The 25,049-nt window shown below is 41.0% G+C and overlaps 1 protein-coding gene across 6 annotated transcripts in view; it reads right to left on the reverse strand.

The window, feature by feature from the left end:
* Positions 1–25,049, reverse strand: part of ZFAND6 (zinc finger AN1-type containing 6) — a 37,765-nt gene that overhangs the window by 5,102 nt on the left and 7,614 nt on the right. For 5 of the 6 annotated variants that reach the window (XM_084268198.1, XM_084268199.1, XM_084268200.1 and 2 more), the window contains 3 exons: positions 6,501–6,671; positions 5,188–5,299; positions 2,949–3,049 (listed from right to left, as the gene is read on the reverse strand). In XM_084268198.1, the coding sequence (XP_084124324.1) occupies positions 2,949–3,049; positions 5,188–5,299; positions 6,501–6,651 (364 nt within the window). In that variant the 5' untranslated portion in view covers positions 6,652–6,671. The remainder of the gene's footprint in view (positions 1–2,948; positions 3,050–5,187; positions 5,300–6,500; positions 6,672–25,049) is intronic. The other variant, XM_084268203.1, reaches the window with a different exon arrangement.

Genomic DNA, 25,049 nt, shown 5'->3' on the forward strand with positions numbered 1-25,049 from the left:
GGCCATAACATCGGTTAAAGACCAGCCCACGGAGCAATCTAAAATGAGTTGGAGAGGTGCTCAAAACAAGAAAGATGCTATAAAAAGCTAGATTTTACCTTAATGCATTTCACTAAGTCATCATTCATAATGTTCTTAAATATCACTAACATTAACAGACTTATTAGCCACTACCTAGTGTCTGGGCTTTCTGCAGTGTTCAAGCATTACATCACAATCAGTAAATATAAAATCAGCATATTCTCTATTTCTTTTGTGATGCATAAATCCAAAGAACACAAACCTGAGCTGCTCTTTGGGATTTTTATCCCTCTGTTAGTTTTAGCCTGTCCGCAAACATCAAGGACTGTGTGCACACAGCTCGAGACCCATTTATCTGTCTGCCTTAAATAAAAATAGTAATCTAAGAAAGCCTAACTACTCACTCAATCTTTCATTCACTGTTATTGTGGCCTAGTAAGTGTTGTTAAACAGCAAATTAAGGGACCTCAACTACAATAGACTAGTTTATTATACAAGTAGCATAAGGCAATTTGCTCCAAAACAGACATTCCAACAAAACAAGATTTTTATCAGAATAGACACTGAATAAATTACCAAAGCAGTTATTTCTCTTTTCCTCCTGCACATCAACAGGGGTAACATTTCAAACTCTTCAGTCTGAGACCAGTCACCACGTTATGTGACTTTTTTCTTTAAATGCTACAAAGCCAGAAAACGCTGAACTGATTCACACGTTTCTATTACATCAGTGTCAGCAGCCTAAGATTCAAATTCTGAGTGAAAAAACAAATGCACCAAAAAAACCCCAAACCAGACATGCTTTGGGATGCAGAGTTGTGAAATCAATTCAATGAAATCCACTTAGCATCCACTATAAGCTGCTTACTTTAAAAAAAAAAAAACCCTTCCATTTTCAAAGCAAGATGTTTTAAAACTGGAAACACTAGGTTTCCTATGATTTTCAGTTAAGGGACAGCACAGAATCAACCCTTCAGGAAATGAGGCTGACCCTGCCACAGTGAGTTATAAATAGGGACTGTAATTTAGAACTGCAATTACACAGTGGTGGTGTTCTTAGTTTAGAAATTACTATGGTACAAAGAAAGGACACAGCTGAGTACTCTAAACACCCGATATAGGTTGATCCTTGACACATATACCATAAGATGTAAATACATCCCTGAAATCAAAGCTTCTGGTTGAGAAACCTGTCTTATCTTCTCATAGGGAGCATTAGCTGTAGAGGCTGAGAATTAGAAGTAGCTTGAATTTATCCAAATGGGTAAAGGGAGGTATGTTCCTCTGAAAACTTGCTGGAAAAAGTATTTCCACAGTCTCAATTAATCTCACAGTACAAGCACCAAGACAGGTTAGTAGGAAGATCAGCTTACAGAAGTTGCCTTTATATTCTCTGATCTATGCCACATCTCTATCAGCATAAACCTGCAGTGCAGTATTCATGTGCCTGACTGAGCTGTTCCACTTCCAAGGCTCCCAGAAAGGGATGCACCCACATGGGAGCTGGGTTACAGCTGGCACGTAACACATTCCTGTGTCCCCATGTTGCAGAACAGGGGTGCAAGTAGAACTGTATCTGTATTACTCAGGGGTATAGCAACTCAAAATCTAGCTTGCAAGCCTACCTCTGCTGTGCCAATATATAGAATTTAAGCAGCATAAGCCTTTTCAGCAGTCTTCTCAAGCTGGGAAAGGTCAGACATCGTGGATCAGTATTAAGAACATGCCTAATGCATATTGTCAAAATTGAGGCAACAGGAGTCATCAGCTCCAGGAAACAAACTCAACAGCAGGTATGAGAATATGTCTAGAACACATCATCTTAAGAGTGGAACCTTTTCTAAATCTTACATTTACTGTTCGTGCGACTGAGGAGGTGGCCTTTACTCAGCACAGTAGCTGAATGATTCTTCTATTCCACCACACAAAAAGGGAGAGCTCAGGTTTAGGAAAGTATCTGAAGAATAGAACTTTGATGCAAGAGGTACAATGAAACAGCTTCTATTCAGCATCTTTAAGTAGAATTACATGTTGTACCTGTAGAAAACAGTCTCTTATGTTTAGGCTAAGCTACAGAAACACAAGTCTACCCAGCAAAGCCTTAGCTCTGTCAGCAGAAGTAAAGGCAGAACATGTACTGACTTACCTTTAAATACCTCTTATGCTGTCTACAGATTACATGTTTTAGTAAGTTATTTATTTACACTACCTGGCATTTTTGCATTTTCCTAAGAAATACTATTAAAAACTCTTTAGGTTTTTGAACTCTGCAAGCCTGCATATAGAAAAAAAAGAAATCAAAGCAAAAAATCCTCTTCACATTGTACCAGCGATACAGACTTTTGGCCAGTATAGTTAAAATGACCTTCTCAGACATTTCATTTCAAGCAATTGGAGTTTGTTGTTTGGTAATTTTCTATTTGATAGAGGAACTATCAGTGGTTCAAAACACTAAACCACTACAGTTTACAGGGTAAAGGTTCTTTTATAGATATTTCATGTTTATATAAGAACAGCGTGAGCATCTTGTAATAGCTATGTCATAACACCCTCTACCACCAATATGGTCATAAACTTCTGTGCTCTGTGCTGAAAATGACTACTCTGAGAAGTAACAGATACTCAAAAGTCTTACATGGAATAGCTGTGGCATAAAGACTGAACAGCAGATTGATTTACGATGTGCATTTCCAACCCCAATTAACACATTTGTTATGACAGATCCTGAAATTGCCCATTAAACATAAAAAGTTCTCAATTTAAGATTTGCCTTTTAAGAAAATAAAGTTTATCCTTGCTTTGCCTTCTGATTTCACAGAATATTTGGGTTTCAGAATAATCCATCTCTTGACCAGGAGCATATTAAGAACAGTCAAAGTTTTAAGAAGATTATTCCTAAGTCTTTCCTCTCAAAACCAGGCACCAACCTTGCAAATCTTGTGTCTCAGGTACTGTTTTGTCCACAGCCGTACTATCCGGTTGGGATGATGCTACAGATTCTGTTAGAAGTGACTGGCTTGACACAGGGCTAGGGGGCAAAAAATCAAAAGTGTTATGATTTTTATGAGGTACATCTGTGTTCTATACAGCATTCCTGAAAGACATTAGAGCACATCCCAATGAAAGAGCATACCAATGCATGTAACCAATTAAAAATGCCACAGTGTCAAAGAACACTGGACAATCTGAGCTGATGAAAAAGTGAAACATTTTTTCATTTATATTCAATTATAAAAAGAGGGAAAAATAGTGTTTTGAGGTAGTCTGGCATACTATCCTTCCACACAGAAGCAACAATGCAGCATTCAATATACAAGGATTTTTATAACAAGTCAGCAAGATAATTGCAGAGGAGCTACTTTTGGTGTTTTAGTGATATGAACAAGAAAATTGCAGCATGTCAATGTTTCCAGTAACAAAGCATCTGCAGCTGTACACAGAACCTCTTTGACTTTTGCAGTGAAAAGTGTCACTGGCCAAACTCCCCAACCCTGCCAGCCATACTGCTAAAGTCACACACTGACTGAGAACTCAGATAATGGCCTGGATGGTTATGGCAGAGGTTGGGTACCAGCAGTCACTTGCAGCCAAGCTGCTCATCCAGCAGCTCTATTACAGAACACAGCTGCAGTCCGAGCAAGAGGCATCACCCTACTTGCCCAATTTTTTCTTTCTTGCCACTTAGATTCACTCTGAATCCAAGAAATTGGATTACCCAGCACCCCAGAACCAGCAAAGTCCTACGAGTAAGTCCATGACACGAGGGCATTGGAGACACAATGTTTATTGTCAAGAATTGCAAGTAGGTCTCAAGCCACGGGTCTGGGCACCTACAAAAGGACACTTCAAATTTACTAGACTTTTTCCTCAGAGTACTGAGGTATGACCAGAGACTGAAGCTGAACCCCTGCTTTTATTCTGGAACAAAGAACAAGTGACACTGATCTTTTTTTTTTTTTTTTGAAGTGCAAGTCTAAGAGCAGCCACCTACTTGTTTCTTCTGTAACCACCAATCAAGCCAGTGATCAAAGAGATACATTTTTTTTTTTTACCTCTTTCATGGTATTATAAAGGTTGAGAGAGAAAACAAACCCAAGGCACTGTAATTGGTTCACCTCTGTGCATTGACCTGGATGATTTTTTTTTGTTATTTTAAAACAAATACTCTGATACAACTCCTCTGCTAAGATGTTTATTTTCTACCCCAACTAGAAATCCCAGAATGGAACCACCAAATATAGCACCAAGCATGGCACCTAGCACTTGGTTCATACACAGGATCCAAGCACGAGATAACACCTCCTAAAAAAAAGCCAAGGAGCAGAAAACACAGACTGAGCAGAATCAGCCAGCAGTAACTGATGAAATCACCCTCAGCCTGTGTTTTACTACAGTCTGATTTTTAAAGGAAAGTCAGGATGCCTATTACTGCAAGTTAGCCTTCATAGTGTAACACACACAAACGTTTTTCATTCAAAAAAATTCTAAAGCACTTAAGTCACTGTCGGTTGTGTCATGCTAAACTGAAATGCAGCCGCTAAATATAAACAAATATTTAGCTTTTAGAAATGGAGAGCACTTAGTAAGTCTGAGTGATTTACAAGAGGACATTATGTCTTCCTGAATAATCCAGTTGGAAATTACTTGTTTAATAATAAATCAGTTCAGCAGCACAACTTGTCCTAAGACTGATATATCTTTCCCTGTTCTAGTGAGCTCCACTTGTTCACAACACAATTAGTTTGTTAACACATCATCATACGCTTATTAACACGAGCTGTAGTAAACAGCTTTCTACCATTTTACTAAACACTCAAGTCTCTAAACTGGAAAGAGCTTTCCTTTGGTAAGTGTACAACCAACTCCACCTTGCAGAGTCCCAAGACTCGCCAGACAAATCTCTGCAGAACAGCATGAAGCTGGCACTGCTCCGGTTGGAGGCTAAATTCTAAAGACGAATTTGCATTTGAATGCAAGTTGTAGCTAACAGATCAGCTACTATTTACTGTGAGATCCCATGCTTTAAAAGTTGGCAGTTAAAGCTCTCAGTTTTCCTACCCCAGGTCCCTAGCATTTAATTCCGCAGCATCAATACACTTCATTTAATCATCCTGATGCAGAGTTTTACACAAAACCCACACAGACTAACAGAGAGAAGGAGCTTACCTTGGCTGCATAGATGGAGTCGATGTAGAATCTAAAGTTGACTGAGTTTCCTGGGCACTGCCTTCTGTGCACTGAACCGGTAAGGACTCAGTTATACTACTGACAGAAGCTGCTGGAAGGAAGGCACTACTGTAAAACGTGTTACACCACTTCCTGGGGTTGCACAAGCTATGCAATGCAATTATTCGCCAACCCCCACGACACCAGCCAGGAAAGCAACTGAGTCTCAACCTATATCATAGCTTAACATAATTTTACAAAAAGTAATTATGTTCGACCATATTTTGATCATGTTCCAACCCCCCTTGCGCCCAGAAGTTTAAGAGTACAAAATTCTGAAGCTAGAGCTTTGAAATAGTTACTATTTTCTGTTAATTAAAGCATCTATAGACTCCTCAGTATAAACTACAGTATTTTAACATTGTAAACTTGGGGGGGGGGGAGGTATTTAAAAAGCCATAAAGTATCTGTGAGAAACAGTAATGTAGCATCCTAATGCCACCCCAGGACCCATTTGAGGTTGTAGGACCTAAATCCCCAGATTTCAGCAGAAGCTATTGCTTCAATTTTAAAGTCAAGTTTATAGCAAAGTCCTCAAGAGTTCACCATGAGATTCCTTGCTGTCAGTATCCAGCCAGAAGAGACATTTTAGAAGCTCTTTAGAGGCACTCTTAATGTTTCTTCCCCCCAGAACACCCTGAAGTTGGAAACATCAGGGTGGACAGAGCTGAGGAAGGGTTCCTCTATCTGAGGTCTCTACCATTAAACGGGAACAGAGGGCGAATGTATGAAGACAACACTTATTTCAGTAGGAAGTCTGCATTGTAGGAAAGACCATAGTACATGGGGCACTGGGGTAAAAAGAACAAAATGTATCTCTATCTGAAGTTAAGAGAAATTATTAATTATTTCTATGAAGCATCTACAGGTTACTCCTTCAGCACCAGGCTGTAGAAATTAAATGTCTGCATTTTAAATGCTTTTCACAAAACATTCCCCAAGCTGTTCTGTCAGTAATTTCAAGAAAAATGTGTCAGCAGAGTATTTTTCTGCATTTTTGTATCTTGAAATTGGAAACACACAAGAGTAATACAAAAGGTATTAGCAAGAGTCTACTTCTGAGCAGGTTAATCACGGTACAATTATATCACAAGCATTTCATCCAAGCTCATCCCATAAGGCAAGATACTTGAAATTAAGTGGTTTGCACTAGTGCTCCTATACTTTTAGCATTTGGATGCTATCTGGAAGCAAACTGGTATCTACTGCGTCATTCTAAGTTGTTCAAACACAAGTACATTAGCATTACTTACCAGGAGGGCTAATTCTACCATTACTGTTCTGCCTTTGAAGATGTTCTTTGTAGCACACTGAACACATGCCATTTGTACGAGGATTCCCATAAAATCCGCAACCAGTGGAACAAAGCATAGGCACTTGGCTACGGTTGGTTTCTTGAGCCATTTTCCCTTCTTCTATAAAACCTGAAATTGAAGCATACAACCCAGTATTTAGAGGCCTGAGAAAACCCTTCTTTTACAGTTGACATTTGAGAAATCTGGATTTTCCTACAGCTCAGCAAAAAGATCGTCTAGAAAAGATGCCTTGTGGGTAACTCAATGAATGCCCTTTCCTAAAACCTCTATAAAGTCATCCAGTAATACAAATACATACACATGCTTTGCATGATCTGTGCTCTTCCAGCCCCACTGCTTTATGGTCAATATACAGCCCACAAAGAGGAGCCATTTCAGAAAATAATGAAAGTCTAATCATGGATTGCTCCTAAGCAGAAAAACAAGAGGAGGGAGGGGGGACACATATACAGAATTCTTCCTGAAAACCTGACCATCAGATACCGTGAATGAGAAGTACAATGAAAGACAAGCATGGTAACATGCTTACTTACTGCCTAATAATTATAATTAACAGCAGTCACATCAATTCCCAAGTTATTTAGTCCCTGTGTCAGCGAAGGACAAAACCCGTATTACGATTTTTCACGTGCAAAAAGAAAATCATCTCTTCAGTCAAAAATAGACTGGGCATGCATACATACATACCTCCTATATATTGTGTGGAAAATATAGTAAAAATGATAAGAGAAACTCAACACTCTTAGTGTTCATAAACACCGCACAACTTGCATGTTTTTGTCCCTGGCTCGTAAAGATTGGTATAAGGCTTCTTAATACCAGCAAATTACAACAAAAGGTCATCCTCAGTGTTCTGAGCCTCCTAACTTCTCAAAAGGTCTGACTTCTAAGTAAGTCACCGACATCTGTCACTCAAGATAACTATCCATTTTCCATTCACCCCTCCCTTTTCTGTATCAGTTTTGAAAGAGAAAACACCTTCTCATTAAGAGGTGGCATATTCAAGGTACAGTTTCATTTGAGAGTAGCTTAAAGTCTACTCTTCTGTACTTCCTGATTGAAACTTCGGCTGACTCATGGGTACATTTAATGCTTGCAAGTCAAATCAAAGATAAGCACCATTACTGGGGGGGGGGGGGGGGGGGAGGAGGGAGGGGAACTTTCAAGTAGCATCAGTATAGACTGCAAAAGCAAAGAAAAAACACAGAGAGGGAAAGGGTTTCAAGATATTTGAATACATCACCAACTGCCAAGTTATAAAACTAGATTAAACCTCAGTAAGAAGTACACCAGTAAAAAGATTTCCTTTTACATAAGATACAGTTGGAGCCAAATGCAAACAAGTTCCCCATTATTTTGTTTTCAGACAAATACCCTCCATCTCCTCTCACACCCACATCCACTGCATTTTATTTTTATTTCCCCCAAAGCATATGAAACCGATACCTCAAAACCAAACCTCTGGGTTGCAAAGTTAACAGCAACACAGAAAATGATCGTCAAGCCTTCTGTTCTCAGCAATAAGGTACTCTAAGGATGAGAAAGTATTCAAGATACAAGACAAGGAAGACATACAGGCAGGAAGACCAAAAAAAAGGCTCTGATAGTATCTTGTTCAGCTTCAACCTGCAATTAAGCTTATTTCAGCTGTTTGACTGCGCTCCCCCACCCCAATATAGAAGCATTTGCTTTCCAAATACAAAGCCCCCATTGACCTCAACCGACAGCTAAATTTGATTTTGCTGAAGTACTGTACTTGTAGCTGAAAGAGCACTTTCATCCCTGCCTTTCTCCAGACAGCCCTTTAGAATGAAACTGCAAGTAGCACATGTGGGAACTCCGTTCTTACGCTGGGCCCAACATTCAGCAAAGCCATTTCAGGAGAATGCAAATGAACGAGTTTTCTGTGCTTTGGTAACGCAAACTGGTTTAAAGATGAAACCTTATGCAAGTCACTCTTGGCATAGAATGTTTAAGATTGAAAGACTAATTAAAAAAACATGTTGGACAGAATATTTCAAGGGCTAATGGAGATTCAACATCACAATACAAGTATTAATCCTTTTAATTTTAGGCAGTAGCACACTAGAAGAACCTTACCCCACTAACTTTCCAAGTGTACCATGGTTACCTTTCTGTTCAACAGTTACCTTCAAGCTGCACAAAGGCACTCCATAAAGCACCAGTTACTGCTAACTTTCCTACTCCTCAACACAACCCTAGCTGAAGGGACCAGGTGCTAATGCAATCTCAGCATAACAATTTCTAACACAGACATAAAAAAAAAAGTCTGCTCCGACTCAATAAACAAATTGTGAAAGGTGCACAAAGATGCCCAGAAGAAAAACAAGAAAAGCTGGACCAAGTTCCAGCTAAGCCAGTTCCCAAGTTCATTAACCAGCGGATCCTGCCACCAGCCAAAGCACAAACCACTGGCATGAGGCTCCAGAGCCCTTAATTCTCCAAGGGGAAGTGCCAGGGATTCTTCTGAAGAGTTTCAGTAAAAGCCACAGGAAGCGGAAAATCCTTCATTGGTTGCTAATATTTGGGGAATAAAATGGAGAAGGGATAAGATCAAACTGATGCAACATTAAAGAGCCTAATGAGAGAGAAGGTGAACCAATACAATAGCTTGTTGCATTCAGAAAGGAGGCACCTGAATACACACTCCCCCACACCAGTGCCCAGTTGGACCCTCACTGACCTCATCAGTTCCCTGAGTCAGGGGAAAAGAAGAGAGTCCATCACTACCATTTAAAGTTTTCAAACAGTTCAACAAGCTCCCTAAATTCACACAGACAAAAAAGCATCACTGATGCAAAGGATGACACATGACCGGGGGGGACAACACACATTTTCACTGCCTGTAGGCTGCTGAGATGGTTGAACTGCTCCATCTGAACCCTAAAGCCACAGAATGCCAAACCAGTATAAGCAGCTCTTGCTCCCCAGCTTCTCACTCTCTCTCAGTGCTCACACACATGGAAATTGATCAAGGAAGTGATCAAACTTCGAAATAAATTTTAACACAGACTGGTTTCCAAGCTTGTGTTTTTCACGTGGGCTGTTCAGGCAGGAAAGAGCCTATCTGACTACACATGGGGAACCACATTTCAGCAGCATAGCAGTCTTAAAGCATTAGGAGAACCACTAGCCCAAAACAGGCATTGAAAATACAAGGGACAAGAGATCCAAATGCTAGCAGCTCCTGCCACGGCACTTCAGGCATGCCTCTCCTGCCCACATCCACTACGGCAGGAGGGCAAAGGCCAACATGACACAGCACTGTGCCTCAGGGACTTTTCGCTAGGGCACGGTAGGAGTCAAACAGCTGCAAGCAGAGCAGCCAGACTCATCTCAAACATGAGCAGGAAGAGATCACTGAACAGATGTTTTTGGGAGGGAAGACTTACCCCCATCCTAGCTCTTGGCTCGGCTTCAGGTTATTTTTGTTTCAGGACTGCCCGTAATTCTTCACGCAGGAAGATCCATAGTGTCACCGAGCCCAACCACCACATAAGCCAGTAATGGTGGGCTGTCAGTGAAATTGCAGCCTTGGAAGCACTGTGAAAGGGCTGAGCCTACTCTCTCAGCCCCAGCCCCTGCTGCGCACCCCCACCCCTTCCTAGAGTCAGATCAGCTCATCCATCTGATAGAAAACCAGTAATATTTATGCTGGTGAGCTGGGGAGCTTGCTGATCTGACAGAAGAGAACTGACACATAGCACAAAGGAAGTGACAAGGTTAAGAATAGGACGACCCTTTTTAGGGGCAGCCAGCCTGCTGCACAACATATCGCGAGCGTATACCCTATCCACAGCTTCAGAACTGCTCCCTGGCTTGGCTTCAGTACAAAACTTGAACCAGCTTCATAGCTGAAGTGACAACAAGGTCTCAGGATCGAGATGGCTACATATGTGTCTCGTTTGTTTTGAAGTGTGACCAAACAAACATGGAGTTTGGGAAACTGCTAGAAGTAACTCTAGGTTCTGCCTGTTCCCCCCAAGCTGTACTCACAGAACACTCACTGGGTCATCCCATTGCTCTGAACTCAAAATTGATTAATTAAAGAAAAAAACCCCAAACTCTCCACAATATTTTAAGCACACTGCCAGCTTCATTTTACAGTGTAGTTGTATAACCAGTTGTACAAGCACAAAGGAGTAGGAAACATACTAGAAGGAAGGGCAATAGCCTTAAACAACCCCCTTGACACAACCTCAGAACATCTGCTTTGTTGCAGATTATGGAATAAATGGCCTCTTCGTATTAGCTAAAATTTGCTAATCTTAAACTGATATTACCCCAATAATTTTCAAAACTATTTATCACCACTAGAAGCCTGGCAGCAAACAGCTCTGCAGGCCAAGTCCCCTTCTCACTGTGAATTTGGTCTACCTGGTTCATTACTCCTGTTGCACACCAATCGCTTCATGCGTCTAAGAGGCCTGCTTACTTCTGCTGCCACATGTCCTCCCTCATCAGTGCACATCCTCAGGGAGTAAGTTACCAGTACCCATCAACTACCACAATAAATCATATAAAGGAAATTCCCAATTTTAACACACATATAGAGCTGCAGAAATGCTAACTCTGAGTAAGTCTTTCGGACATCAGGTTCTCTGGGGCCACCACTTCCAATACTCTAACAACATACTTGTGTATATCCCTTCCCCACAGAGCAGGAATTGGGGTATGTGTTGTCTTTTTCCCCTCCTCCCTTTCAATTAAAATGTTTGTATGCTGCTAGTTTCAAATAACTGATACCCTAGCTTTATAGGCTTCAAATGTTAATCAGTAAGATCAGAGATAGCAGCATTTAGCAGGATTAAACGCACAAGGTTTAGGAATAATCTCTCCCCCTGCCCCCCTCAAAGAAAAAAATCCACACACACAAAAGCCTCATGCACAGAAGCCAGCTTCTCTTCATCCATCTTCTCCCCACAAAAAAAAAACCAAACAAAAAACCCCAATCTCCTGATTTGTAGTTGTCCTCACTCTTCAAGTCATGGTAGGGAAGTGAGCAGATCCTCACATCCCCAGTCCAACTACAGTCCTGCCTTCTGCAAACACTCCTGAAATTCATGACTGGTATGAGAAGGATCCCTCCCAAATGCTAACGCTGCAGCAGAGACCACCCAAACAGCATCCTGCTTCAGCTGCAGCACCAAACCAGACAGAGTTTGAGCCATGCTGATGCCGGCTTTGAAAATGCTTCTCCAAAAAAGCAGAGCATTTAGTCTAAGTTACTCTCTTCACTGTCAGAGATTGACACACCAACAGATTTCAGCTGACACTCACCTCAAAGGATGAATCTCATTTTTAACAAGTGATTAAAATATTCCCTCCACTTTTGCAATCACCTTTATAATGAAGCAGTTCAGCACAAAGTAGCACCACCACTGTCATCTTCCCCATGCACTAACGAAGCAAACACTGCAAAAATTGTAATTTGTGCTGCTTAAAAGCATAAAGCTTCATGCCAGGCACAAATAAAAGCAAGATATGAAGTTATGCAGACAAACTTACATTTTCATTTTACAGCATGTACTGGTACAGATATGATATCACTTGTATCACCATATGAAAAGACACAAGAGATAATAAACAATAAATAGGAAACACATTCCTCCACAGGCTTATCAAAACAAATGGCAAATAAAGGCCTAAGAAAAGAGCTTTGTTAAATCTTGCTTCGGAAGTTATCAGAGCAGCAACTACGTTCAAGGATAGTGCTTCACAGCAGAATTTACAGACACACTCCTGCTGGAAGCAGGACACTGCACAGGGTATAAAGCACCCGGCTCACAAATTAATAGAAAGTTACGAAACAGTCCTGTTTTCTTTTTATTCTGTTGCTCACTCCAAAAAGACTCCAATTTACATTCACTGAGCGGTCACTTCTGGCTGCTTTAAGGCATTACCATGTCCCAGCAACTTGCCATGGAGCCAAGAGCTGTCAGGTCTGAAGAGGGGCCTCAGCCATTAAGGTTCAGCCCAGCTTGCTGGTTGCAGCCACTTCATCTCCAGCTCACCCTGGCTAAAACACTACAGCTGGCTCAGATTTGCCAGCATAACTACATGTGTAGTTACACTCTGACCCAGTTTCATCAGAATGCTTTGAGTTAAAAAAGTGACTATGGTTAAGGCACAACTATGTGAGCTGATCTGTAAGGGCTGCGACCTCTTTGTTCCTGGAGCAGCAGAACACACAGCTGTTGCATTTTTCAAAACACAGGAGTTCTCCAGCTTCCTCAGCACCAACAGAACCCCTGTGTTTTAAAGCTTTCACTTCACTCCATTAGGCCTCCAATGTTCTTCCTGCTCACAACTACAGAGTTTTAAACTGCAATGCGAATCACCAAAGTAGAATTTATATAATGATTTAATATCAAAACCAAAGTATTCAAACTAGTGACCAAAGACTTACATAACATGTTCTCTCAATGCACTTGACAAGTCATCCAATATCTACTTAAGTTCCAGTCTATTCCTGTTGAACAGCTTTTTATTTTCGTTTCATGAATAGACTTATTTTAGGTTAAAATCAAGCACTTTAATATCTGACACTCCTAGCAGAAACTTTACAAAAAGATGGAAAGTCACAGAAGTCTTTTCTTCACTACTTAGAAGTCAGCAAGTTTAAATCCTTCAGTATAAAAAATTAAAACAGATCAAATGTGGACCCTCAAGAGACCTACCTACGTTCCCTGTACAGTATCAATCCCAGATTTAGGATGGCAGAATCACACTGGTGGAAAAAGCACCACACAACCGGGAGAGAAAATGCAATCTCAGAAGTAGCAGATGGACAGAAAGGAGACGGTTCAGGTCTTAGGAGGGGAAGACACATGAGCAACTTTCAGAACTAAGAGCCAGACCATCCCACTACCAATGCTACATCATTATTCAATGCAGGAACACTCGGTACAGACAAAGCCCCTAGTGTTAAAGCACATATATTGCTCAGCTTCAGCTGTCTGCTCTTGTACTCAAGGTTACATGAGGAACAAGAGAATATTTCACTACAACCTCTTCACTCATACTAGGCAAGAACAAAGGCGCACAGATTCTGTACTGGTATCAAGAAGATCACTGATAATAAGGATTCAGCTTCCTATGCTTGTCTGCACACACTACTAATAGAACTTACTTTGAAACTGTAATTACCACTTGTGGCCATGCGCAACCTTTGCAGAGGATGGATTACTAGAACCAAAGATTAACTGCTGTAAAGCAGGGCACCTCAACTCTCATTCACCTCATGCAAATGCATCACATCACTTGCAGTGACAAGCCTACAAACAAAAAACAGAAGTATATGCACGTTCCTTATCTAGTTTCTGAACTTTTTAGTATAGTCACCATACCAAAGCAAGGGGCAATTCCACTGCTGTACTGAAGATGAGCAATTTAACAGGCACATTTTATTGTGTAGTAGGAGGAATCATGTTTTGTTTAAGAGGGATTTCAAAGAGTCAGGGTACAGACAAAAGACGTTTCATGAAAGGAAGTCAGAATACCAGAAAGCTGCCACACAGTGCTACTGGCGTGCGCTACAGGAGAGTGGGGGTTTTTACAGGACCAGCCACTACTTTATGCTGGAGCATCTGGTAACTTGTAGCACCTAAATGACTAAATGCAGTACAGCAGTCTGTATAAAGCCTTCAAGAACTATCCTCCTACTTATCATGTTTTTCAGTACAACTCAAGACACCAAGAATTATCACTTTAAACATCTGCATTTGGTCTACATTGCAGCCCCACCAGAACTAGGCCCTCACACATGCAGTATCCAAACTTTGTGAAATTCAGGAGAAGCACCATTTCTTCCTCTAACTTGGAAAGCCTAATAGCTTTTTATTTACTTCTTATTCCCTGGCAGCACAATACATTTGTGGGCAACCCCAGTTAACCCCAGAAACTCCAGCCCAGAGTAGTACATGGATGCTTTCAGAAAAAGCACCGCTAGCATGGTCTACGTTTCCCTCTCTTCAGTGATGACTATCAGAAAATCGAAGCTGACAAAGCTGCCTTTTTGTAGAGGTCAACCTGAATGCAACTTTTAAAAAGCGCCCTCAAAACAACCCACACACAGTCACTTCTAAGGTTAAAGAGAAGAAAACAGTCAATAACCCTCAGAGCTGGACACACTTGTTTACAACATGACACAACAGGGACCTCCAATAAAGATAACTAGTTAAACATGGAAAACACTGAGACCAACACAGTAACTATAGTTCTGTACAAAATAAAGACAACTGAGTGAATTCCAGACCAAGAAAAGTGAACATTAGAAAAAGCCATGTCACATGTTTTCAGGAAGCTGGTTTTGAACTGGTATCTCTGGGAGAGTCACGGTGAGACAAGTCCAAGAGGTCTATCTAAGGAATGCAGAGAGGACTACTGGGCAGCCACCCCACTAGTCATGCTGTCCTACCCAAAGTACTGTATGCCCATACAAAATCCAGAGGAGAGACCAAGTATTTTTGTCCCAAAATGTGAGGTTGTACTTACTCAGTTTAGCCTAGCCAGATCACCCAAGACAAGGCTAGAGGCAGACAGGCTCAGCAGGTCCAATTTTGGAAGATAGCTGTCTCTACAACAAGACCACCACAGAAACCTTACATGAAGTTACACTCACGATAGAATATGCAGCTACTCATAGAGAGCACACTTCTAGGCAGAGCTTGCTCTGGCATCTCTGCTCAAGAGGAATAAAAATTCAGGAGTTACACCCATCAGAAAAATCAAACCACCTCAGTAATTGCTCGTCAGCAGTCTGCTACGTCAACTCACACCAACCACAGTTTCCATCACGTGTAGCTGAACTGGTGTGTAGCTGGGCTAGTTGCAAATACTGTTTGAGGAGACCTTTCCTTTCCTTGGAGTTTGTGCTACCTGATAGAAACCTTCATGCTGAAATCCAGCTAAGCCAAAAACTGCAGGGATCCTCAAGTTGTTCACCATATTTTTAGACTGTAAATTTAGTTTACTTGAAATGCAACAGACTAGAAATACCTTCTTTTAACATACTCTGTAAAAGATAAGAGAACTGCTCTGAAACAAGCAAGACAAGGCCACATTGTGCCTTCTTTGGACTCCTATATCAAGTCACCCATTTCAGACATCAGCTGTTGTGCAAAACCCCAATCTGGAGATTCTAAAATTCATTATATCCCCTTAAGATACCAGACACAAGCTTAAGAGACACAGAAGGAGGGCAACTCCATGAACTATCTATGATGCTGTATTTTAGAACAGGTTTGGCTTTACAAAAGGATAAAAAAATAATCTGTAAGGATTCAAACACTTACAAGATTACCCATATAATTACTGAAAGAATGGATATAGATTCAGTAATCGCTTCTTTTGAGCTTCAGTGAATAAGTAATCTTCTCTCAATACAGCATAAGTTTCACTTATTTTAAGCATATCAAACCCAGAAGAGATAAAAGCCGCTTTAACACAAGTTCCCAAAATAGACAGCTTCTTGTTAACAAAACACCTGTTGCTGAGAACTGACAGTAAGCACAAAATACATTATAATTTGTTTTTGTAAACAGCACTATGCAGAATTTTAATTAGCTTCTAATGCTACAGTTCTACATGGGCCTAATGCTAAGGGAGGTCCTACTTTAATATCAGGGTTCCTAGCTGTTAATAAATAAAACTATCATCATCATTTCTGGCTAGGGCATCTTGAATTCAACTTAACTTCCAAGAACATTGTGATTATCATGTATGATGTGTTGCTCTATTTAGAATTATGCACTATGCCTAATTTAAGTGTTCAAAATTATACAATACCCTTACTGTGGTTTGATGGGGAACTCAACCTAAAGCTAAAGCCTGACCAAACAAAAAGGGTATTTAAGGACAAGTTTTCAGCAGAAGAGGTATAAGTATGATGTTCCCTGTGGCAAAGCTGCATTCCTCATCTTTTGCAATGTACTTAAATTTAGCCAAGGGACTTAAAGGTGCTACTTTATTTTAACCCTAATGCTATTCTAGGGGGTTTTGTTGTTGTTTTTTCCTTAATTATCTCAATCACCAGGGAAGCGACGTTACATGATCCCAAAGAAGTTACTGGATGCCTAAACACTAATGCCTATCACCCTGCAAAAAGCACAGGGAAGTATTAGGCAATTGATCAGCTGCCCCCACGTGCTAGGCAAATGATATTTGTCCATCACTAATATACTCTCAGGTTTCACTCAAGATACAAAATACACCAACTGGTCACACTATGGAGTTTTGCATCTTTCCTTAGTTTTCTCTCAACCATCACCTTACATTGCCTGAAACACTGCAAGGTACAAATATCCAAGTGCAACCAATATACACGTATCTGATGTATTTCTATGCAACCAATGTAATGGTTTCACAATATAGGTAGGCAGTCTGGGGCTTTAGATACTTTCTGAGAGCACCTTTCTGGGTCAGGAACTGATCTATCTTGAAGACTTCGTTCTTCAAAAGCTTGGATCATTCTTGTTCATGGTTTGTCTGCACCAGAAGAATCAAGGTTAAAAGCACGCTGCAGGACAGAAGTGGAACTGCCTAGTTAGTATCAGAACTGAACTCTAAGGCATAGCTTCACTCATAGTATAAGGCACGGAAAAAATGCACACATCACTAAGAGATCAGAGTAAAGTTAAGAGTCACCTCGTGTCAGCTTTATCCAAGATAGCCCTGTATCTCTGAGTGTGACACGAAGGAGCAATCAGACACGTGCAGAGTGTAAGGCACTCTCCTTCTTTCTGAAGGTTTCCAAAACTACACCACTTGCTCAGATGGAGAGGTCGTTACACTGTTTAGAACAAGCTTAAACACTATTGGAAGAAACTTGATTGAGGACAACTGGCATTTTTCCCACTGTCATTATGGAACAGAAAATAGGGGTTTTTTTTATATTTCTTTCCCAAGCCCGTACAGAACAGACTGCACGTATTTCAGTTCCTCAGCTGACGAGAAAAGCCAGAGCTGACAGCTTTCCAGTCAGAGTCTGCATTGCAAATACTGTGCTTTAATCACCAGGGCATTAGTTTTACCTGCTAGTGCTCCAGGTACAACTGCAAACTGCCTTTCTGATAACCAAGTTTGTTATTCATCCTGCTTTCAGACAAGACTCAGCTATGTGAGCCTGCATTTCTAGTATAATGTCTCCCCCACTTACTGCCCAGAGCACTTAGATCAGCAAGTTAAGAGCACAATAGCCTAAAAATAGCATGGCTGGATGCCACTGTCTCCCCATTTATTACGATGGTACCTTTGTACAGAGTTCTTTCTACAATTCTACATAGAAAAATATAGCCATAAATGGCTCTAAGGGAGGGACTTGTATCCAAAAGGGCAAAGCTGTTAAGTAGTGCCATGGGATTCCCTCTTTTTCCTCAAGCCACATAAACAGAAATTTGCATTTTTAGAAGCATTTTGAACAGTAACTCTTAAAGTACATCTGGCTTCTCTTTTTATCCTCTTGCCACAATGATTGTATTCTGCCAGAGTACAGATCCACACACGACAGAGTAACAGCACTTTCCAGAGAAAAGAAAATTCATGATATAAAGGAGTAGAAGACAGACACAGAAAATGCAAGCCAGATTTCAAATTATTTTGCTTGGCATATTAAAGCCTGTATCACACTTTAAAATAGATAAATGGGGAACAAAATCTGCTCCCAAGATACTAAGCCTCAACTGTCAGCAAGGTACAGCTTTCCATCACAATGCTCATTCCTTTCCATTCACTAACACCACCAAATGGGGCTTGTACCAGGAAACAATGGAAAAAGAGCACAAAATATTCCCTTTTATTACTCTGTAAGGTCAGTAAGGAGAGGGAGATCAGCAGAACCAATGCCCTTCAGCTTGGCCTAAAGAAGCATTCACAGACACAGCAGCTTCTGCATGACACAAGTACCATGTCCTTGATACGGCTTCAAAAACAAAAGCCCAATGCCATTAACACTGTCACCCATAAATCTCTTTATCTTTCACTCCTTTCATAAAACAAAACCAACCAAGCAAACAACACGCTACAGTTATATAATATTTACATCCCTTCTATCACTAATTGTAAGCAATAGCCCTGAGTTTTCAGGAGAAGGCTTTCCTGTTTTAACACCAAACTTGCTGCTGCGGAAGTGACCCCAGCCACGCTGAAGTGCGTATTACACTGCATACGTCACCCTGTGTAAATCCACCAGATAGAGGTATCAGGCCATACAGAGAAGTTTCAATAAATTCATCATTTCAGTCCTTGACAGTCTGAGAAATGAAGGTGTCAGAGCTGCAGCAAGGGCAGAGTATTTATTCCTCAAGAGAGCAGACTGATATTTCTACTGATTGTGCAGTGGGGTATCTGAGGTAGCAGAGAGAAGGATAAGTAAGTAGCGACTAATCAGGGATTTATTTATATGCAGAATGACTAGGTATGAACCATGGGTCACAGTCACATTGTGACTTTGCAGAATAACAGGCTAATTCTTGCAGTAGAGGGACCATAGGTAACAGTCAAAAGTTTCATAGACACCAAGTTAGAGAAGAGCAAACACAGGAAGGCAACACCAGCAACTAAGTGACCAGAGTCTGAAATTAAATTATTGTTCTTATTTTAAAAAAAAAGTTAAAGCAAATTACTCCACTGCTATGCTTCAGATTTGTATATCACAGCACCGAGTCAAGTTTGACTGGGCTTATAAAGAGGGCAAACAAAAAATAAAACCATCCATAGCTGACAGGCCAGTCCACACAAATCAAATACTCCTTGATCTCATCACTAGCCTCAGCCCCTGCACAGTTTGTCACCCTCAGCTGACAATTTGTTTGTTATGTAATTAATAATACACTTACCTTGACCTATTGTTACTAGTGCTGCCTTCCTCTCCCAGGATACGTTAAACAAAGCCCATGAATATATGGTGAAATTCAGAGCCATCTTATTGAGCAATATTAAAGCCTATTCCCTAAAAAAACCCCAATGTTACAGCATGTGCTCCCATACTACCACAATTTTTATCTTCCCTTTTTTTCAAGTTAGTAACAAAATGGTTTTGATATCATAAAACATTAAAATAATTACTTTTCTAGTTACTTTTCCACCAGGAAAATAACATTTGATTAACAACTAATTCTAATACCTACAAAATCACTTTTTTAAAGAACTTAATACCAACATCCAAGAGTATGTCATACTAGCATCATATTTGGATAGCATAACTCCAACATTAGAAGTCTGGTGAAGTTCATTTAGAAAGCTGTCCTGTATCAGCAACAAAAGCTACTTGGAAAGCTTCTTACCTGATTCTGAAGGTGCTAGGCAGGAAGAACAATTCCTAAAAAATCCAGTTTAACACTCAAAACACAGTCACTTCTTTTGCCCCACCTTGATCACAGAATCATAGAATACTTTGGGGTTGAGAGGAGCTTTAATGGCCACCTAGTCCAAGGCACCCCTGTAACAAGCAGGGACATCTTCCATTAGATCAGGTTGCTCAGAGTCCCATCCAACCCGATCTTAAACATTTCGATGGATGGGGCATCCACCACCTCTCTGGGCAACCTGTGCTAGTGTTTGATCACTCTCACTGTAAAAATGTGTCTTCCTTATGTTTAAATCTCCCCTCTTTTAGTTGAAAACCATTACCCCTTGTCCTATCACAACAGGCCCTGATAAAAAGGTTTGATAATGGTGCAGACTCCAATACAAGGTCATTCCACTGCACAGAAAACATCTAGACGATAACATTTCATTGCATTACAGGCCTTGACTCTATATAGTGATTTTAGAAAAACATCTTAAAATTCATACAGGGGGTAGTAGAGACGCGATTTTATCCTTCAAAGTACCATCTCCTCTGCCACCCATCCTCAAAACCAGCATCAACAACTGGCTATCTAGTTCAAAAGACAGCCTTCTGTATAAAAAGACATGAATGTGTTTGATTGGGGTGCCGAAGTTCTACATCTTTGCCCATAGAATCAAGTGGTTCTTCTTGCCTCTCACCTCCAAACAGAATTTAAAACTCTGAGTGGAAAATCTGACTTTCCTGTGCAATACTCTGCTTTTATCAGCCCAGTTATATTCAATGGCATACACATGAAAACTGTCCAGCCTTCTGCCTCATTCAAGCTATCAGTGAAAACTTAAGCTATTGGCTAAAAACCCCACATCCAATACAAACTATTTCAAAAAAACGTGAAAGCACCTCACTTCAGTCCTCAAAAGTATTGCTATTAAACTCCCACTCCAATTCAATTTCACAGAATCACTACGTTGGAAGAGACCTTTGAGATCGAGTCCAACCGTACCTGTCCTCTACCAAACCATACCCCTAAGCACCTCATCTACCCGCCTTTTAAATACATCCAGGGATGGTGACTCAACCCCCTCCCTGGGCAGTCTGTTCCAACACCTGATAACCTTTTCAGTGAAGAATTTTTTCCTAATATCTAATCTAAACCTGCCCTGGTGCAGCTTGAGTCCATTCCCACCATCCTATCACCTATCACTTGGGCAAAAAGACCAACACCCACCTCTCCAAAACCTCCCTTCAGGTAGTTGTAGGCAGTGATAAGGTCTTCCCTCAGCCTCCTCTTCCCCATACTAAACCACCTCAGTTCCCTCATCCGCTCCTCATAAGGTTTGCTCTCCAGCCCCCTCACCAGCCTGGCTGCCCTTCTCTGAAACTTATATTAAGTTTCTAATTGTTTCCCTAATCCTTCACATAGATTAAAAAAAATACATCAGCATCACGAATCACAAGACACACCAGTGCAGTGTTGTCTTAAACCCTAGGCTAGTTAAACTGCTCAGGTGGTTGCCAGGGCCTGCCAAGTCAGCCATACTGTTTATAGTTTAGTTCTCTGGATACAGGATTATTATGTTTCAGTCTGACAAATACCATATCCTGAAGGTTAAGAGTGCTGTGATATAAACACATCCTGACAGGGCAGAAAGGCTGAGCTGGGGTGGTCTTCGGTGTGGAGACAGTTTGGACTTCTGCAAGATTGCTGAACCATTAAGTTAAAGGAAGAGCTGTGTGTTTAATAAAACTGCTGCTTAAAAAGGAGCTATTTTTAGGAAATACTCAAACAGGAGTGTTCATTTGTATAAGTAATACTCAAAAGATAGTCTTAAGTTGATCTAAATGGAGCTGAAGATGGATCAAGTTAGGATTTAACTCAGTTTATCTCTTAATGCACAATTTAATAGACAAAAAAGTTACTTCTCAAATTAAAAAAACCCATCCATTTCTGTCAACAACTGCAGAATGAGCAAGAAAATAAGTTGATCAAGGAGAAACAATTTTTACACTGTCAAAGCTTTGTTTTTGCTAATCTCTATTTAGCTCAAAAGCCCTATAAACACAGTTGGAAGAAGGGATCTGTTAAAAATATATCACCCCACCCCTTCAATTAAGGGCTGAGAAGCTTATGACACATCTGAGACATCCAACAAGAACAGGGAAGAAGGACTTAATGTTCCTGATATTTCTAAAGGTAAAAAAATAAGCAGGTTTAAAAATCCCAAACATTTCATGCCTCTGTTAAAAGGATTTTAAAGCAAGAAAAGATCCAAGCTATTTTTATTCCTTTGTAGGTCATGCGTAATTAACTGCTTATTTTCACAAAACCTTATTACAGCGTAAACATCACTGGCCAGATCATCTGCCCCACCCAGACCGAACTCCACACCACAGGAGGCCAACTATCTCCCTGAGAAGTCCATCTATCTGTACAAGAGGGCTGTCCCTCCAGCACAGCTCTGTCCTGCAACAGCACCCCTGCAACCAGCCCCAGCTCCCCTCCCCTTCATTGTGTCTTTCCTAGAAACTGTGAGCAAACTACTTAACAGGCCTAGCCCCATGTCTGGAGCTATGGGCAGAAGTCCCCTTTTGGATAGGGCTGAAAGTCTCCATGATGACATTATTCCTCTCCCCCACTCCTTTCTGCCTCGGGCACACAGCAATTAGCAGAAATGATCGCTAAACCACTTGGGAAATAAGGGGAGGAAGAGGAAGGGAAAAGAGCCAGTTGGGTTGGCTCAAGCCACTAATTTAAAACAATTTTAAGTTTGCCTAGTTGACTTGGCCTCCAGTGCTCACACGACCCGCTCTGCTGGAAGTGTGGCTGGAGGACCCCGTGTGCAGCAGTGGGCACCACACGTGCAGGGATCCTGAGCACCCATCACTGTTTGCAGGGTAGATATCTGCCCTCCCTAAGGCTCTGGGCATGTTGCACTGAGATAATCCCATGGGAGGCATTCAGACTTCTCTTCAAACAGAGCCAGAGCTCAGGGTTACTGTCCCAGCCCATGGTGAGCCACCCACTTCACAGCACCAGCAAGTACCACCAGCAGTTGGTGGACCCCAGAGCACAGATCCCCTTTGTTTCACGAGCAGGGGAGAGGAAATTTGGCCCTGCATTTCATACGCACGTTTACCATCCCTTCAAGAATCTCTTATTCACATCAGAGATGTATATTCCATCCTGGCAGGGGAAGCAGACACATAAAGCACACAACACATTCACAGTGTGTAAGCTCTGCAGATGGAGCATGTGCAGGAGAAGGTTTTATGAACAAGCGCTGGAACAACCAATCGTCACGCGGGGACAACACGGGTCCTGCCAGCGACGGCTTTGAATGCAGGCAAGAAACATTTGCTGTAGCCTGAATACAGAAGTTGTACAGCTGTGCCAGCAAAGTGGTATGTTTATCCTTTAGGGCAGACTTGCTTTCTACAAACAGCCTGCGTTAGAACTGTGGCAAGAAAGTTGAGCTTTTCACTTCCGTGTCGAGTCAGTCAGCAGAAGTGGTCCCGGAGAACAAAGTCAGGGGGTAGAAGGGACCCAAGAAAAAAACAGCTACTCAACAGGACAGCGAGCAACACGAACCAAGCTGCTGCTATACATATTCTGCTATTTTCCTGTTCTAAACAAAACTAGCTTTTGGCTAAACGTAGCATGCAACAGCACTAAAATACTTGAGTCTGCTTCCTTTTGTTTAAGGAAGTCAAACACATGTACTCATCAATCTGTAGAGATCATAGCAAACTGTACTATTCTTGCCCTCACCTCATATCTGATCTCACAAGTCTAGGCCTAGGATCACTTTAAGTTAAAAAATTAATCAAAATTCAGGTATTTAAACACTTATATATCCCAGCCTCAAATATTTCCCCTGACACATGAGATCTGGCCCACCTCTCAGCTAAAACACCATATATAGTCACTGCTTATTCTAAAGCTGAATTTCCAGGGTTTAAATACAATCTAGAACATTTTTTTAAATGTTATAAACAGATAAAAATAGATAGCTAGAGTGAATTAGTAATTCAGACCTATAAGCCACTGGAGCAGGGCAAGATGCCAGCGTGGCAAGACACTGACATGTATAAAAGTAATCCATGTCCAGCATTCGGGGAGAAAACAAAATGGCTCAATGTAAAGCTGAAAAAGTGAGGTATACTTTAATAACCACACTTGTTTACGTTCAGTAGAGGTCTGCGCAATTGCTTTCCACTGTCATTTGGAAGACTGTTGCTCAATTTTCACATCCATTCTTCTATCATTTTGACCAATCATACAAATCCCATCAAACTCCACAAGTATTAAGGCTGTGAGTATTTCTTTCCAATTCCCAGGAGCAACTGTACACAGGCACAACTGTTTTTTTTATAAAAGCAGAAAATATTTAGGGAAGTAAGAAAATATAGTCACCATTCTGAAAGCTTTGTTCTGTTTGTGGCCTCATCTAACATACTTGTCAAAGTCACAGATAGGATGACAATCAAACAAGTATTCACTCTCATCAGAAAGCCCCTGCTTACTGACTCGCCACTTCCTGCTCTCCTCCCTCTCACCCTGTCCCACACCACCCATGGCAAATCCTACTTTTCCTCCTCCTGAAGGCCTTTCAGAGGCAGAAAGTGTCACTAAAAATACCATATATGATAAATCTGGTACAGAGACTGAAGAAAAATAATTTTCCCTCAAAGGAAACACCTGCCACAATCTGGCAATTCAGGACTCAAGAGATTCTGACCAATCCTAAAGGGAAAAAAAAAATCTCCTGTCTCCCTTGCCTGTGTTATTTTGGTTGGGGTTTTTTGTGGGGTGGTTTGTTGGGGGGGCGGGGGGGGGGGGTGCAGGGAGAACTGGAAGGGTAGCAGCTACAACACAAGGTAATAATGCTTAATTTGTGTGCCTGTGTTTGTAAATCAGTTCTGACAGACCCAGATATTCTACAGAACTGATTAAAAAGGAAAAACTGCAATATTTCCCATGTAGTTTTTTATGTATCTTTGTTCCAAACGCTAAAGGTCTGCGAGACATTCATCTCAACAACTATACAGACAACAGCACAGCAGCCTTCAGTGATACAACAAAAGACAATTTAAGACAAATGACTTAGAGCAAATGCTATCACTGAATAATCCCACAGCAGCTGTCATAATTAGTTAGCCCCAATCTCATCAGA

Source organism: Gallinula chloropus (genome assembly GCF_964237585.1).
Source record: "Gallinula chloropus genome assembly, chromosome: 9".
NCBI lineage: Eukaryota > Metazoa > Chordata > Aves > Gruiformes > Rallidae > Gallinula > Gallinula chloropus.